The sequence below is a fragment of the Moschus berezovskii genome, chromosome 12 (assembly GCF_049115385.1).
Source record: "Moschus berezovskii isolate FMDL1 chromosome 12, NW_MosBer_1.0, whole genome shotgun sequence".
Lineage (NCBI taxonomy): Eukaryota > Metazoa > Chordata > Mammalia > Artiodactyla > Moschidae > Moschus > Moschus berezovskii.
The window spans coordinates 10,141,222-10,160,480 of record NC_142471.1 but is presented as its reverse complement, the minus strand read 5'-3'; the positions used below and the strand labels follow the sequence as shown (position 1 = coordinate 10,160,480).

Genomic DNA, 19,259 nt, shown 5'->3' with positions numbered 1-19,259 from the left:
CACTTCTGTATATGTGCTCCTTTCTGAGGTGTAAAGAACTGGTACACAAAAGCCATCTTTCCATAAAAGCCCCTAAAGTCAGGAACAAGACAAGGGTGCCCATTTTCGCCACTACTATTCAGCACAGTTTTGGAAGTTTTAGCCATAGCAATCAGAGAAGAAAAATAAATAAAAAGAATCCAGATTGAAAAAGAAGTAAAACACTCACTGCAGAAGACATGATCCTCTAAACAGAAAACCCTAAAGACACCACCAGAAAACTACTAGAGCTAATCAATGAATATAGTAAAGTTGCAGGAAATAAAATTAACACAGAGAAATCCCTCACATTCCTAAACTAACAATGAGAAAACAGAAAGAGAAATTAAGGAAACAATTCCATTCACCACTGTAACAAAAAGAATAAAATAATTAAGAATAAATCTACCTAAAGAAATAAAAGACCTATATATAGAAAACTATAAAACACTGATGAAAGAAATCAAAGAGGACACAAATAGATGGAGACATATACCGTGTTCATGGATTGAAAGAATCAATATAGTGAATATGAGTATACTACTCAAAGCAATCTACAGATTCAATGCAATCACTATCAAGCCACCAACGGTATTTTTCAGAGAACTAGAACAAATAATTCCACAATTTCTATGGAAATAGAAAAAGCCTAAAATAGCCAAAGCAATCCTGAGAAAGAAGAACGGAATTGGAGGAATCAACCTGCCTGACTTCAGACTATACTACAAAGCTACAGTCATCAAGACAGTACGGTATTGGCACAAAGACAGAAATATAGATCAATGGAACAAAATAAAAAGCCCAGAAATAAATCCACGCACCTATGGACACCTTATCTTTGACAAAGGAGGCAAGAATACACAATGGAGAAAAGAAAAGCTCTTTAACAAGTGGTACTGGGAAAACTGGTCAACTAGAACACTTTCTCACACCTTACACAAAAGAGTGAAACTAGAACACTTTCTCACACCTTACACAAAAATAAACTCAACATGCATTAAAGATCTAAATGTAAGACCAGAAACTGTAAAACTCCTAGAGGAAAGCATAGGCAAAACACTCTCTGACATAAATCACAGCAAGATCCTCTATGACCCACCTCCCAGAGTAATGGAAATAAAAGCAAAAATAAACAAATGGAAACTAATTAAACTTAAAAGCTTTTGCACAATGAAGGAAACTATAAGCCAGGTGAAAAGACAGCCTTCAGAATGCGAGAAAATAATAGCAAATGAAGCAACGGACAAAGAATTAATCTCAAAAATATACAAGCAATTTCTGCAGGTCAATTCCAGAAAAATAAGTGACCCAATCAAAAAATGGGCCAAAGAACTAAACAGTTCAGTTTTTTCTCCAAAAAACACATACAGATGGCTAACAAACACATGAAAAGATGCTCAACATCACTCATTATTAGAGAAATACAAATCAAAACCACAATGAGGTACCATCTCACTATGGTCAGAATGGCTGCTATCCAAAAGTCTGCTGCTGCTGCTGCTGCTAAGTCGCTTCAGTCATGTCCAACTCTGTGTGACCCCATAGATGGCAGCCCACCAGGCTCCCCCATCCCTGGGATTCTCCAGACAAGAACACTGGAGTGGGTTGCCATTTCTTTCTCCAATATCCAAAAGTCTACAAACAATAAATGCTGGAGAGGGTGTGGAGAAAAGGGAACCCTCTTACACTGTTGGTGGGAATGCAAAACTAGTACAGCCACTATGGAGAACAGTGTGGAGATTCCCTAAAAAACTGGAACTAGAACTGCCATACAACCCAGAAATCCCACTGCTGGGCAAACACACCGAGGAAACCAGAATTGAAAGAGACACATGTACCCCAATGTTCATCGCAGCATTGTTTACAATAGCTAGAACATGGAAGCACCTAGATGTCCATAGGCAGACAAATGGATAAGAAAGCCATGGTACATATACACAATGTAATATTACTCAGCTATTAAAAAGAATGCATTTGAATCAGTTCTAATGAGGTGGATGAAACTGGAGCCTATTATACAGAGTGAAGTAAGTCAGAAAGAAAAACAACAATACAGTATATTAACGCATATATATGGAATTTAGAATGATGATAACAATGACCCTATATGTGAGACAGCAAAACAGATGCAGATATAAAGAACAGACTTTTGGACTGGGAGAAAGCGAGGGTAGGATGATTTGAGAAAATAGCATTGAAACATGTATATTACCATATGTGAAATGGATCGCCAGTCCAAGATTGATGCATGAAACAGGGCACTCAAACCCAGTGCACTGGGATGACCCTGAGGGATGGGATGAGGAGGGAGGTGGGAAGGGGGTTCAGGATGGGGGACACATGTACACCCATGGCTGATTCATGTCAATGTATGGCAAAAACCACCACAATATTGTAAAGTAATTAGCTTCCAATTAAAATAAATGAATTAATTGGAAAAAAAAGTCAGGCATGCTCTCAGCCTAGTCACTTCCAGTTTTCCTTCACATTTTAATGCCTATTGTTAGAAATAAGTTATCCAGTTAAATAGTAAGTATGGAAAATCATTATAAAATTAATTCTATGTTGCAAAGTGGTAATTTTTCTCTAATATGAGACAGTTGAAGATTTATGTTTCAAGAACTATTTTCTAGAAAAGTATTTTGCCATCAATCTCATACATGGACTTGTAGAAAGGCATTCTGAAAAGGATAAAGATTGTGGATAACCCAGAGACTTGAATCATGTTTGCATTCAGGAAAGAATGTTCTTGTTCATTTGGACTTAACACTGGGAGAATTCTTTTTTCATTTTTCACATTCAAAATATAGGAAGCCCTCCAAATCCAGATTCCCCATTCTCTCCCCTCTTTTTCCTTTCCAGTTACAACTTAAGGCTTTACTACATACTGTATGGCTGTATACTATTTTAGTGTCATTCAAAAAAGACTAATTTTTGACAAGTCTTAGCTAATCAAACATTTACAGTGAATATCTTTGAAAAATGTAGCTTCTGTTCCCCTACACTTAGTGACCCATCAGCATTAAACATGATCTACATAGCCTGATGACCCACGATCATTATTAAAAACACCAATCACTCTAATGTGCGCTAGGTGAATCTCTGGATGCAAATAGATGATTACTGTGTGGTGTTACAGAGTCAAACATGCATTGATCCCAGTAACTATCATAGAAGATTTCTTTAAAAGGTCTCCAATATCACCATGATTCTGATTCAGTGTTTCTTACATGGTTCAGGTACATGATCTCCTGGGTTTAACATAGCTGACTTTCTGCAAAATCAAAAGCTTTCAATCAAGAGCTAAAGAAACCTTTTCTATGGCTATCTCCTAGAAAATGGTCTTTCTCTGGTATCACTGGTGTTGTTTGGATTGCTAGTATCACTTTATAAGGTTAGCTATATCTACATCCCTAATACTGGATTTCATACAATATCCTGTGAGCCCATATTCTTTCTAACTCAACTGATTATATTATATTAAGGTGGAGGAGTTTCCTAAACACAATCTTCTGTGACAAATTATTCCAGTAGCTACAAAGCTTTTCCTTTGAAAAAATGATTGGTTTATGCTCTGTAAGAAATAGCTGTGACATCTTTGGAAGCTTTACACTGTCATGTTTCCAGGTAGCAAAAGCTGGACTGTATGTTAGTGCAAAGTCCTGGCAATTCAGGACCAATCTCAGCCGCTTATTCTGCTTAAACCCAGAAGGAGCACCATTCATGGCACTTGCTGAGTATAGGAGGAATTAGCAGGAATCGAGAAGAAGCCCACTTTGATCCCTGCAAAACTATCTGGGGGGACAGACTATACAAAAAATAAGAAAAAAATAGTCAATCTCTTGACCAGCTGATTGTTCTTAACCACCTTCTGAAAAAGTATCTTCAGGGCTGAAAAAAAATTCTAAAGAAACACCCAACCTGAGTAGATTACATCAACTCAATCAACAGTATTTTTTATACAAATATTTTGTCTTTTCAATTAAATTTGGCCCAGACACAGAATCACATATGAAGTTTGGGACATTGTCTAATTTATCCCCACCCCAGGGATGACTCAAGAGTTAATGAGGAGTCAAATAGTATTTTTCTGTACCTAGATGTGAGAGTTGGACTGTGAAGAAAGCTGATCGCTGAAGAATTAATGCTTTTGAACTGTGGTGTTAGAGAAGACTCTTGAGAGTCTATTGGACTGCAAGAAGATCCAACCAGACCATTCTAAAGGATATCAGTCCTGAGTGTTCATTGGAAGGACTGACGCTAAAGCTGAAACTCCAATACTTTGGCCACCTCATGTGACGAGTTGACTCACTGGAAAAGACTCTGATGCTGGGAAGGATTGGGGGCAGGAGGAGAAGGGGACGACAGAGAATGAGATGGCTGGATGGCATCACCGACTCTGTGGACATGAGTTTGAGTGAACTCCGGGAGTTGGTGATGGACAGGGAGGCCTGGCATGCTGTGGTTCATGGGGTCGCAAAGAGTCAGAAACGACTGAACTGAACTGAACTGAATGTATACTAGAATGCATTTTTAAGGTTAACTTAATATATGTCCTAAAAAGAGATTGCATTCCCCCCTCTGCTATACACTTCACATGTAGTAGTGTATACAGGTCAATCCCAATCTCCAATCCATCCCCATCACAGCTACTTGGTATCCACACATTTGTTCTGTGTCTGTATTTCTGCTTTACATAATAGATTCACAAGCAAGAGTCAAATTCATAAAAGCACTTTGGTAAATGTCAGGACCAGAGGCTAGGGGTGAGGTGGAAAGGGGAGATGGCGAGCTAAGTGTTTAATGGGGCAGAATTTCAGTTTCGGAAGGTGACAAATTCGGGAGATGGATGATGGTGAGAGTTACACCATTTGTATGAACTTAATGCCACTGAATTGTACAGTAAAATATGGTTAAAATTGTATATTATGTGACTTTTATCACAGTAAATATAACATTAAAAGAAGGGTTAATGATTCAGAAATGTGAAGATGTAAAAAAAAAAAAAAAGAATAGCATTGAATTGGGAAACTAGTAACAATTTAGACTATAAATCCTTCACATGGTTGAATCACCAAACTCCCAGGTCCCAAAAGATAAATACCTGACACACACTTTCCTTCAACACAACCCAGTGTCAGTAGACTGGCTTTACTGTGTGAGGACAAGTGGACTCAAGTTTGGTTTGGTAACAAGGTCAAAGGATGCCCTGCTCTGTTTTTTCCTTCTCTTTCTCCACTTCTCCTCTGAATTTTTTTCTTTTTGCTGTGCATATTTTAAAAACTTATAGAACCCATACTTCATCCTGAAGGTTGCTCTGTTCCTTTCTCTTTCTAGCTACTCCCTGGGCCAGGGAAAGAGACCAGCATACTCTTTTTTTGTATACACTGGAACTTGCCAACAACTCTAGATGCTTTGAATCAAGAATTTATCCATTTTTGCAATCCCTGCCATCATCTTACTACTATCTGATCACTTCCTCATAGTAGCTATTCAGTTTTTCCTTAATGAATATATTCTATATTGATACATAGTCATCTCACTCACACTGCGGTACCCTGAAAATCTTTGTCTCATAATTATTAAACCTTTTTTTTCTCTCAACAATCTGCTTTTTTATTTTTGTCACCCCATGATCCAGCAATGCCTTAGAACTCAGTGTTACTCAAATTTCTCTTACATCAGATTTCTAAGTTATTCAATCTTAAACTCTGAAATTCTGCTGACTTAAAACCAACCTCCCTTGACCACAACCATCTGTACTTCTCTCTAGTCATTCAACTTCAACAAGCATGTCCCTGAATGGGTCTCTATCATGCACAGTCATGGAATTATTTCTGAACTGACAAGTATTTTCTTAAGTGAATTTAAACACTCATCATTCATTCAACAAATGCTATAAAGTACCTACTAGGTGCCAGACAGTATGGTAAATGCAGAGAACACAAAGATGAATAAAACTGAGTCCCTGACTTGACCGAGTTCACCACTAGTATAGGCAATGGAGAGGAAATATAAGTAACAGAAATAAGCATTAGTACTATAGAAGAGCAACTAATAGACTCAGCTTGGGATGTCCTTGAGGTAAACTGCTGTGCCACAGAATGCATGGGTACATCTCCACAACATCAATACAAAAATAACATTCTTGTTAGACACAGACATATCAGATTTTATTGTCTTTAACTATTTTACAAGGATGCAGACGTTTATTTGTATTTACTAAATTGCTTTAAAATAAATTACTGTGACTGAATCTCACAAATATACTGAATGAAAGAAACCAGACACACAAAAATTTACTCTGCATGATCCCAGTTACACAGAGTTCAAAAATTGGCAGAATAAATCTGTGATGTTAATACTCAGGTGCTGGGGCAGAGAAGTGGATGAGTGGAAGAAGGTTCCAGGGTATGTCTCTGACAGGTGATAATATTCTGTTTGTTAACCGGTTGTTACACAAATACATCCTATTTGTGGAAAAATAAAACCGATCTGTATATTTATAATTTACAAATTTTTCTATAGAAATATAATATTTCAATAAAAAGTAAAGGGAATGAAGACTTGGAATAGCACAGGTTAAAATGCTAACAGTAAATATCTCTGGTTGATGAGAACATGATTAACTTTTGAAAAAATATTTCTATGCTTTTGTATCTTCCAACTTAGTAACAAGAATCACATCTTATGATTTGACTCTGAATAAAAATACTATTGTTTAAAAATTTTTAAAATAAACTATTGTCCTATATGATTTGGAAAACCAATTTTTTTCCCCAAATCTGTCCACATAATTTTTTAAAGAAAAATTAAAAATGGGAATTCCAAACCAATCTATTTTTCTCAAATTAAATTCACTTAAACTAAAAAACAAAAACAATTCACCCAAACAAATCTTTTTATCTGCAGAGTATTTTAAGGTGCTAATGTATTAGTTGGAAAAGGAAATGGGAACCCACGCCAATATTCCTGCCTGGAGAATTCCATGGACAGAGGAGCCTGGCAGGCTAGAGTCCATGGGGTCACAAGAGTTGGACACCACTTAATGACTAAACCACCAATGTATTAGTACATTAGGAAGACTGATTTAAAAAATAACGGGAATTCTGGTTCTTCAGGGGCTTTCTGAACTTCATTCTTTTATAAATGTAAATGAAGAAGATATTCTTACATTGTTTTTCAGAAATAATTAATGAAAATACCAACAATTTCAGCCATCAGTAAAAATTTTAACCTAGTAACAGGAAATGTTTATATTGAACTGAATCTGTTTTTATGTCTTAAAGGACATAAAATAGAAAAAAAGGAATACTGTATCATAAAAATTAGATATTGGAATACATACCAGAAGAAGCTTCCAGTCTTTCCAGTCGACTGATTAACCAATCAAGGGAGCCAGAAAATTGAGCACAGTTTTTACGATTTCCTCTAATTAGTGCCGCTGGGAAAGAAAAAGCAGATTTTACAGCTATGTTATTTTCTAGTTTGAAACCAAAGCAAGCCTGTAGTAGGCACAAAATATTGGATCAAAAACAAAATACATTAATTTTATACCAAAAACACATACAAATACACACACACATATATACACACAAAATTGAACTGATATTTATTAATGGGGACTGTAAAAACACTGCTTATTAGAAGAAATATATTTTCGAGAAAACTAACATTTTATATTGGAAGTAATAATGAAGAGTAACAGAAAAACTAGTGTCCTGGGATTTTCCTCACTTGGGTTCTAATACTCATTGCTTTGAATTAGCTGTAAGACTAAATCATTTAATTTTCCTAGAGTTGTTTTCTCACCTGTATAATGAAGAAATTAAGAGAACATCAGTTTTTCTGACAATGTAGCACAAGTTACTAGGAGATAGAGCAGGTAAGTGTAACAAACACACGAAGATGCATCATCAAACTGTTATAGGAAAAAACAGGGTATATGGGCAGGTGGCTAATGAGTTTTCCCCCCGTATCTCTTCTTTCCATTTAGAGATTCACAGTGCATATGAAAAACTCTAGAAACTCATTTCTGCAGTAAAGTTAACTATGTCAACTTTTTTTGAACCTAGTAGTGTTTCCTACACCTCTTGAACCAAAGAATCCATTTTATCTGAAATTTCTATGTGACCTTTATGATATCTTTCAACCTAATTGATATATTCAATTTAAAACTTATGTTTCTAAATCATTCAGTTATTTCAAAGCAAATATGGTAAATATTTTATGTAAATTCTACTCTTATGACCATAAGATTCTTCAGAAACTGTATAACTGCTTAAAAATGGCAAATGATGTTTTTACGTAATATACTTAATGAGAAAAATAGGTTCCTATAAGAAAAAAATATTTTAAAATCTGGTAGTGCCAGGAGGTAGTTTAAAGAACTCAAGTTTGAGAATGCCACCTGTTCCTCTCCTTGTTAAGACAACAGGGTTCAATGAAACTAAAATACTTCCTTCATATTTCCTTTTTCTTCCTTCCAAAAGCTGTTACCTGGCCTGAGAGGAAGAAAAGAAATAATGACACAAAAGACAAAAAGGCTTCGGTTTGTTCAACTACATAAGAAAAGCTCTTTTGTGAGTGGAGCCCCCATGACATTTGTACAAATATTACAGGTGATGCGTTCAATTACTTAGGCTCTCCTCCAGATCTGGAACCAATAAGACACAGCAACCAGGTACACACACACACACATAAACAAACCATGTGTATGTGATGAGGATGAGGTGTGGTGGAGGAGTCCGACAGGCTCAGTGGGACTTCTACTTTTAACCTGTAAGAATATCTTTTCCTGAACAAGAACAATAGCAACTGACAGAAAGTATATGTTGAAGAGTTTGAATCTTTATACACTGTGCTGCTGCTTCTAAGTCGCTTCAGTGGTCTCCGACTCTGTGCGACCCCATAGACGGCAGCCCACCATGCTCCCCCGGCCCTGGGATTCTCCAGGCAAGAACACTGGAGTGGGTTGCCATTTCCTTCTTCAATGCATGAAAGTGAAAAGTGAAAGTGAAGTCGCTCAGTCGTGTCTGACTGGTAGCGACCCCATGGACTGCACTTACCAGGCTCCTCCATCCATGGGATTTTCCAGGCAAGAGTACTGGAGTGGGGTGCCATTGCCTTCTCCGTTATACAGTGTAATTTGCATAAAATTTAACCCCCTCCTTTAATTTTGCCTCAGGCTTTTTAAATTAAAGATATCAACTATTTTCTAGAGGTCCAAAGTGAGAGATAAGGTAATTCTTGAAGAAACTAGGACTTCTCTAGTGGTCCAGAGGTGAAACGCTGTGCTCCCAACACTAGGGTCATGTGTTCCGTCCCTGGACAGGGAAGATTCCACATGCCACGGCAAAAAACAAAAAAAAATTAATAATGCACAAATAAACCCTTTTAATAACCCATGGAATATTTAAGAAAATCATACAGGAAGCCACTGAGAAAAAAAATCATTAAAATTACTGCAACATATACATTATGCCCTCGGACAACAATGTTAATGAAATTAGTAAGAAGAGCAAAAACAAAAATAAAACCTACATAAAAACTTAAAATTTTTCCAAAATAATACTTTTAATGAGGGAATCAATACCACAATTTTAGAATATCTAGCAAATATCAAAAATAGGAACTACCTTACATAACCAACAGTAGATGGTCAAAACTATACTCAAGGAAAAATAAACATTCTAATTGTAAGAAAAAGAAATGCAAAAGAGCAAAATGATTCTCTGAAGAGGCCTTACAAACAGCTGAGAAACAAAGAGGAAAAGGAAAGATATACGCATCTGAAAGCAGAGTTCCAAAGAATAGCAAAGAGAGATAAGAAAGCCTTCCTCAGTGATCAATGCAAAGAAATAGAGGAAAATAAAAGAATGGGAAAGACTAGAGATCTCTTCAAAGAAATTAGAGATACCAAGGGAAATTTTTATGCAAAGATGGACAGAATAAAGTACAGAAATGGTATGGACAAACAAAAGCAGAAGATATTAAGAACAGGTGTCAAGAATACACAAAAGAACTGTCCAAAAAAGATCTTCATAACCCAGATAACCACGATAGTATGATCACTAACCTAGAGCCAGATATCCTGGAATGTGAAGTCAAGTGGGCCTTAGGAAGCATCACTACAAACAAAGCTAGTGAAGGTGATGGAATTCCAGTGGAGCTATTTCAGATCCTGAAAGATGATGCTGTGAAAGTGTTGCATTCAATATGCCAGGAAATTTGGAAAATTCAGCAGTGGCCACAGGACAGGAAAAGGTCACTTTTCATTCCAATCCCAAAGAAAGGCAATGCAAAAGAATGTTCAAGCTACAGCACAATTGCACTCATCTCAAACACTAGCAAAGAAATGCTCAAAATTCTCCAAGCCAGGCTTCAACAGTACACAAACTGTGAACTTCCCGATGTTCAAGGTGGATTTAGAAAAGGCAGAGGAAACAGACGGCAAATTACCAACATAGGTTGGATCATCAAAAAAGCAAGAGAGTTCCATAAAAACATCTACTTCTGCATCACTGACTATACCAAAGCCTTAGGCTGTGTGGATCACAATAAACTGTGGAAAATTCTTCAAGAGATGGGAATACCAGACCACTTGACCTGCCTCTTGAGAAATCTGTATGCAGGTAAAGAAGCAATGCATAGAACTCAATATGGAACTGGATCCAAATCAGGAAATGAGTGTGTCAAGCTTGTATATTTTCACCCTGCTTATTTAACTTATATGCAGAGTACATCATGAGAAATGCTGGGCTGGATTGAGCACAAGTTGGAATCAAGATTGCCGGGAGAAATATCAATAACTTCAGATATGCAAATGACACTACACTTATGGCAGAAAGCAAAGAAGAACTAAAGAGCCTCTTGATGAAATCAAAAGAGGAGAGTGAAAAAGTTGGCTTAAAATCAAAGATTCAAAAAACTAAGATCATGGCATCTAGTTCCGTCACTTCATGGGAAACAGATGTGGAAACAATGGCAGACTTTATTTTGGGGGGCTCCAAAATCACTGCAGATGCTGACTGCAGCCATGAAATTCAAAGATGCTTGCTCTTGGAAGAAAACTTATGAACAACCTAGACAGTATATTAAAAAGCAGAGACACTACTGTGCCAACAAAGGTCCATCTAGTGAAAGCTATGGCTTTTCCAGTAGTCATGTATGGATGTGAGTGTTGGACTATAGAAAGCTGAATGCCAAAGAACTGATGCTTTTGAACTGTGGTGTTGGAGAAGACTCTTGAGAGTCCTTTGGACTGCAATTAGATCAAACCACTCAATTCTAAAGGAAATCAGTCCTGAATATTCATTGGAAGGACTGATGCTGAAAGCTGAAGCTCGAATACTTTGGCCACCTGATGTGAAAAACTGACTCACTTGAAAAGACCCTGATGCTGGGAAAGATTGAAGGCGGGAGAAGGGGACGACAGATGATTAGATGGTTGGATGCCATCACCAACTCGATGGACATGAGTTTGAGTAAGCTCCAGGAGTTGATGATGGACAGGGAAGTCTGGCGTGCTGCAGTACATGGGGTCACAAATATTCTCACATGACTGAGTGGCTGAACTGAATTGCTATTAACAGAGTGAAAAATGTTAACTAAACACTCCTTCCAAAACATTCAAAGAGAATATAAAAATTAAGTAGGACAGAAAAAAAAATATAGCAATAAAAGTAGACATTAATAAGTTAGAAATAGGAGAAGTGATCTACATAATAAATTGAAATAACAGGACTGATCAACACTGTGAAGGACTCCCTCCCTTTAAATATAAGCTAAATGCCAACAATTTTAATTAGAAAAAGGACATAATTAAGAAGAAAAGGAATCATACACAGCCACTTATTGCTGTACTGAAATTTTTAAACATTTAGGAAAAAGGATGACTTCCAAATATTTTTTTCATGAAAATTGACCCAAAGAAGAAAATCTAAATAGAATAACAAACAATGAGTAATACTGAGAAGTATCTCAAAGTCAAAAAGAATTTTTCTAAATTCAGGAAACAAGTCATTGCTATGTTAAACTGTTCCGAAGTAAAGAAACTAAGAACACCCTTCTGATATATTTTATCAAGACAGTATAACATTGCTGCTGCTGCTGCTGCTGCTAAGTCACTTCAGTCGTGTCCAAATCTGTGCGACCCCATAGACAGCAGCCCACCAGGCTCCCCTGTCCTTGGGATTCTCCAGGCAAGAACACTGGAGTGGGTTGCCATTTCCTTCTCCAATGCATGAAAGTGAAAAGTCAAAGTGAAGTCGCTCAGTCATGTCCGACCCTTAGCGACTCCATGGACTGCAGCCTACCAGGCTCCTCCGTCCATGGGATTTTCCAGGAAAGAGTACTAGAGTGGGGTGCCATCACCTTCTCCAATAACTTTGCTATCTACACCTAATAAAGAGGGCATGCATATAAGAAAACTAAAGAAAAATCTTAGCTATGAATAGAGATCCCCAAATCTTATACAAGGAGGCAATTTATAAATCACTATCAGCATTGGATTCAGTTAACTTCAGTCGCTCTTTGCTACCCCGTGGACTGCAGCACGCCAGGACTTCCTGTCCATCACCAATTCCCGGACTTTACTCAATCTCATGTCCATCGAGACAGTGATGCCATTTAATCATCTCATCCTCTGTCGTCCCCTTCTCCTCCTACCCTCAATCTATCCCAGCATCAGGGTCTTTTCAAATGAGTGAGTTCTTCGCATCAGGTGGCCAAAGTATTGGAACTTCAGCTTCAGCATCAGTCCTTCCAATTAATATTCAGGACTGATTTCCTTTACCAATGACAGGTTTGATCTCTTTGCAGTCCAAGGGACTCTCAAGAGTCTTCTCCAACACCACAGTTCAAAAGCATCAATTCTTCAGTGCTCAGCTTTCTTTATGGTCCAACTCTCACATCCATACACAACTACTGGAAAAACCATAGCCTTGACTAAATGTACTTTTGTTGGCAAAGTAATGTCTCTGCTTTGTAATATGCTGTTTAGGTTGCTCACAAGTTTTCCTCCAAGGAGCAAGCATCTTTGAATTTCACAGTTGCAGTCACCACCTGCAGTGATTTTGGAGGCCCCCAAAATAAAGTCTGACACTGTTTCCACTGTTTTTCCATCTATTTCCCATGAAGTGATGGGACCAGATACCATGATCTTAGTTTTCTGAATGTTGAGTTTTAAGCCAATTTTTTCACTCTCCTCTTTCAATTTCATTAAGAGGCTCTTTTGTTCTTCTTCACTTTCTGCCATAAGGGTGGTGTCATCTGCATATCTGAGGTTATTGATATTTCTCCCGGCAATCTTGATTCCAGCTTGTGCTTCTTCCACCCTTGCATTTCTCATGATGTACTCTGCATAGAAGTTAAATAAGCAGGGTGACAATATACAGGCTTGGCATACTCCTTTTCCTATTTGGAACCAGTCTGTGGTTCCATGTCCAGTTCATACTCTTGCTCCCTGACCTGCATACAGATTTATTAGGAGGCAGGTCAAGTGGTCTGGTATTCCCACCTCTTTAAGAATTTTCCACAGTTTGTTGTGGGTTCATTACTCCAATGAGAGAGAAATGTGCTAGAGTAAGTCAAAGGTGAAACAGATGATTATCACCATAGACTCTGAAAACATATATACTTCTAAAAAAAAACAACAACTTATCTCAAATATAATGCCTCTGGAACAATATCCAAGCCAGTGTACATGTGTGTGCACGTGCAGAGTATGTTTTACAGATAAAGTATGATCTACTATAATTCAGAAAGTTAGTCCTGAAGAAATCAGTTAAGGGAGTTTTTAAAGTAATGAAGAAGTATACAGAGAAATGCAAGAACACTCATCCTAACACTGTTTATAATAGCAAAGCTTTTCAAACAGCTTGAATGTGGGCTAAATAAACGATGACACATCCCATCAGTAGGGTAGAATACATCCACTAAAGCCTGATGACAGCTTATAGTTACTGCCAGGAAAGATGCCCACGATACAGAAGTCAGTGGAAACAAATGCTATATAAGGATATGGAGAATATGAGCCCATTTTGATGTAAGTATGTACACAGAATGAAGAAATAGTATTTTTTAGAATAGTCCTTAGACAGTAAGAGCTGGTTTTTTGAGAAAAAGATTCCGGCAGGTACCTGGGATAGAAACAGACCTTGAGGAACACTGATAAGTGTGGGACTCCCTGGGTCAAAGGGGGAAATTTTCTTATTCTAAAACAGGGGAAAGTATAGACCTGGGGGTCCAGTGGTTAAGACTCTACTTCCATGGCAGGGAACAGGGTTTCAATTCCTGGTTGAGGAACCAAGATCTCACATGCCACATGTGTGGCCAAAAAATAAAGTTGGGGGGAGGGGAGATGAATGAAGTTAGGAGGAAAAAGTTATGCCCTGTGATACGATCCTGCACAAGGACTTTCTGAAGGCGCAATAAATTCTGTAAATAAAAAAATTAATAAATGACTCACAATTGTTCAACAGAATAGAAGTTTATATGAGTAAAGGGCTGATAGTCTGCAACTAAGATACTATGTAACCTCAGAGAAACATTAGATAATAAGGAAGAAGCATGAACGTGGGAGACAGTGTAACTAAATAACCCCCACAAAGTGTACACATATCAAAGGCAAGTCTTAAGCCCATCTCAGCTCATGAATCTGGAACTTGGACCAAGCCAACTAAACCTCAGGGATCAGGCCACAGCTGAAGACCAAGAGCAGGGATTTGCTACTGTTTACGTGTGCATGTGGATGTGTAAGGCAGTTTACATGTGTTTAATGCTATAGTGAAAGTGAAAGTCGCTCAGTCATGTCTGACTGTTTGCGACCCCATGGACTATACATTCCATGGAATTCTCCAGGCCAGAATACTGGAGTGGAGCGGGTAGCCTTTCCCTTTCCCAGGGGATCTACCCAACCCAGAGATCAAACCCAGGTCTCCGACACTGCAGGAGGATTCTTTACCAGTTGAGCCAAAAGGGAAGCTCAGAGAGCCACTCTCATGGTCAAAGAACACTGGCAGCTTTACAAGGTGCTTCAGGGTACAGAAACAAACAAACTCAAGATATATGTTGTTTTTTCAAACCAAGACATGCATGCTATACTATAAAATACTCAGCCATTGTTGACTAATTGGCCTGAAGGAAAGTTAAAACCTTTCACCCATCAGACTACTTTTCCTCAGTTATTTAAGAAATATTAACGTAAGTGCATCAGGTGCTACAGTTGGCGCTGCAAATATAAGTTTAAATAAAGTGTGACTGTAATACAATTATCTGCAGGTCTTCTTCCAGCACATTTTAAACTCCTTTAGATGAGACACTCTGTCTGATTATAACCTTGCGCATTCTCTGAAACTTGCAATGTATGTTATCTTTTAAGGAATAAATAGTATTTCAGTTCAGTTCAGTCGCTCAGTCATGTCTGACTCTTTGCGACCCCATGAATCACAGCATGCCAGGCCTCCCTGTCCATCACCAACTCCTGGAGTTCACTCAAACTCACGTCCATCGAGTCGGTGATGCCATCCAGCCATCTCATTCTCTGTCGTCCCCTTCTCCTCCCGCCCCCAATCCATCCCAGCAATAGAGTCTTTTCCAGTGAGTCAACTCTTTGCATGAGGTGGCCAAAGTATTGGAGTTTCAGCTTCAGCATCAGTCCTTCCAATGAACACCCAGGACTGATCTCCTTTAGAATGGACTGGTTGGATCTCCTTTCAGTCCAAGGGACTCTCAAGAGTCTTCTCCAGCACCACAGTTCAAAAGCATCAATTCTTTGGCGATCAGCTTTCTTCACAGTCCAACTCTCACATACATACATGACCACTGGAAAAACCATAGCCTTGACTAGACGGACCTTTGCTGGCAAAGTAATGTCTCTGCTTTTTAATATGCTATCTAGGTTGGTCATAACTTTCCTTCTAAGGAGCAAGCGTCTTTTAATTTCATGGCTGCAGTCAGCATCCGCAGTGATTTTGGAACCCAAAAAAACAAAGTCTGACACTGTTTCCACTGTTTCCCCATCTATTTCCCATGAAGTGATGGGACCAGAAGCCATGATCTTGGTTTTCTGAATGTTGAGCTTCAAGTCAACCTTTTCACTCTCCTCTTTCACTTTCATCAAGAGGCTTTTGAGTTCCTCTTCACCTTCTGCCAAAAGGGTGGTGTCATAGTCTCACAGAATAAGATCAGTGGTTAAGTACAGTAAAACTTAAATACTATAAGCACACTTAGAACTAAGTTTCATAAAAGACATGCATGTTCACTAAATTTTTTCTGATGTTGACTAAATCACAAAAACTATATGGGGAAACAACAGAAACAGTGACAGAATTTATTTTGGGGGGCTCCAAAATCACTGCAGATAGTGACCGCAGCCATGAAATTAAAAGACGCTTGCTCCTTGGAAGAAAACTTATGAACAACCTAGACAGCATATTAAAAAGTAGAGGCATTACGTTGCCAAAAAAGGTCCATCTAGTGAAAGCTATGGTTTTTTTCAGTAGTCATGTACGGTTTTAGGAGCTGGACTATGAAGAGGGCTGAGCACTGAAGAATTGATGCTTTTGAACTGTGGTGTTGGAGAAGACTCTTGAGAGTCCCGTGGACTACGAGGAGATCAAACCAGTCAATGATAAAGGAAATCAGTCCTGAATATTCATTGGAAGGACTGATGCTGAAGCTGAAGTTCCAATAGTTTGGCCACCTGATATAAAGAGACAACTCATTAGATAAGACCCTGATGATGGAAAAGATTAAAGGCAGGAGGAAAAGGGGACGACGGAGGAGGAGATGGTTGGATGGCATTGCTGACTCAATGGACACGAGTTTGAGCAAGCTCTGGGAGGTGGTGAAGGCCAGGGAAGCCTGATGTGTTGCAGTCCATGGGGCCACAAAGAGTTGGACATGACTGAACAACAAAAATCATTAAGTCTTTAAACTGCTATCCAATCAGAATATGAAATACAAGTAATACTTGCAGTTATTGAAAGACCAATATTAACAATTTCTGCATTGCTTATTAGTATCCTAACATCTCCATGTCCTCATGCTTTTGTATTTTAAACTCTAATTCAGAATTTCTCAAAATATAAAATCAGAAAATTACAGACGGATTAAGATTTACAGAATTCCAAGAAAACTCTCATTTTAAACAACAAAATTCTATAAAGCAATTATCCTTCAATAAAATATAATAAGTTTTTAAAAATTATTCAATAAATACTATCTGCTTTGTATCAAGGACTATTATAGGTGCTGGGGACACAACAAAAAAACAAACTATATTCCTTCTTGGAATTTACATTCAAAACCTAGAAATACTATGAGAACCTTAAACAGCACTGACCTATGGGGAGACAATAGAACTAGAATCCACAAGGATATTTAAAATGTTCAGTTGCTCCTAAGTCTTGTCAACCATAAACAAACAAACAAAAAACCCATCAGAATGTTGTTGGAGAATTTAAGATAGTAGTCTGTGAGGGCCAAGGGTGCTGCTGCTGCTGCTAAGTCACTTCAGTCGTGTTCGACTCTGTGTGACCCCATAGACGGAAGCCCACCAGGCTCCCCGTCCCTGGGATTCTCCAGGCAAGAACACTGGAGTGGGTTGCCATTTCCTTCTCCAATGTGTGAAAGTGAAAACTGAAAGTGAAAAGTGAAAGTGAAGTCACTCAGTCATGTCCGACCCATAGCGACCCCACGGACTGCGGCTGCCCCAAAATGTGCCTCCATGGCAGATTGAGTATTTTGAATTAAAGTTAATTAAGAAATGGCCAAAGCAAAATGGACACTCTGATTCTCCCATCTGTCTCCCTAAAAGCAGGAAACAAATCTCTCACATGAAAGATTCACCTCCATTCCCTGCATCTGGAGGTAGACGGGCACCCTTATTGACAGAGGTGAGGAATTTGCTGTCTTCTCCTTTCTCTCTACCCTGAGGGGTGAGAACAGCAACTTTCTTATATAATTTTTTAAAATATTAATTTATTTGGCTGCGCTGGATCTTTGTTGCGGCACATGGGCCCTTCAATCTTCACTGTGGCATGTGAGATCTTTAGTTGCAGGATGTAGGATCTACTTCCCTGACCAAGGATAGACCTCCTGCATTGGAAACATGGAGGCTTAATCACTGGACCACCAGGGAAGTCCCCAGTTTTCCTACAAAGGAGAACGGAAAGCTCTTCGTGCACACACAGCTCACAGTGGAGCCAAGACTTAAAGCCAGACAATTTTGATCCCTGAGTCTGTGCTCAGGTCCTGAGCTATGCAGCTCCCCTCCCCCACAATCTTTTCCTGCTGGAATTCTGTCTAGAAAGTTTAGAAGGGCAGGGTCATGGTAGTATATATGCAAATTAAGAATATAGGTATCTCACAAGCTTGATTAGATAATTGATTCCCATAAAAATTAATGACTTTCATTTCATAGCCATGAGATCAATACCAAGTTGGAAAAAAAGTAATGTATCTTGCTAATGAAATGCCTTTTCAGGATTTCCTGAAGAACAAGATGAGAAAAAACTGTAAGTACGCTTGCCAGAGTAATAGTTGGTATGAACGTGTTTGAAGCCAGTGCCCTTCTTTTCTACCCCTTGACTGCCTTCCCACAGTGTTTTATGGCATTTAGGAAAATCTGGGTCCCTAAGATACTGGGAAAATAATCTGGATTTGCAAAAATCTTTCCTTGCTCTATCCTTTCTCAGTCTTTAAAGATTCAGAAACTGGTAACTTATGCCTTCCTAAAAGAGAAGATGTCTACCCTGTTTGTTTTATACTTTGAATTTTCATACAATGAGTATTCACAGAGTTTGCCAAAGAGGATTTTTTAGACATCTTTAGAAAATTATCCTGGCTTGCAAGCCTCCTGCAGATTAATTGTGCGGATGTCAGAAAAGATGTATGAACGCATGTCCCAGTGATGCTTTTCAAACTATGAATATAGGTGTCTGTAAGATTCCCAGGTCTTCCAGATGGCAAGCTCATAAATCTACTTTTGTCATTCTGTACCTAAAATACATATTAAATATATTCACATCAAATTTTTAAATTGTTATAGATTATCATTCCCTCCATCTCCCTTTTCTCTCCATGCTAAATAAAACTGCTGAAGTAAAAGAAGGAAAAGCTGTATTTTACACATAACTACATGAGAGACTCTACTGTCCACCTTTCTGCAAGAACGAGGAGGTGGCTTAATTAAGCAGAAGTTACTGATGGTTGAACCAAACTTTCTGATAATAGGG

At 38.3% G+C, this 19,259-nt stretch overlaps 1 protein-coding gene across 1 annotated transcript in view; it reads right to left on the bottom strand.

Moving 5' to 3' along the window:
- RYR2 (ryanodine receptor 2) overlaps positions 1–19,259 on the bottom strand; it is a 537,004-nt gene that overhangs the window by 385,387 nt on the left and 132,358 nt on the right. Inside the window, exon 15 of the mRNA XM_088842508.1 lies at positions 7,367–7,462. Coding sequence (XP_088698634.1) covers positions 7,367–7,462 — 96 coding nt within the window. The remainder of the gene's footprint in view (positions 1–7,366; positions 7,463–19,259) is intronic.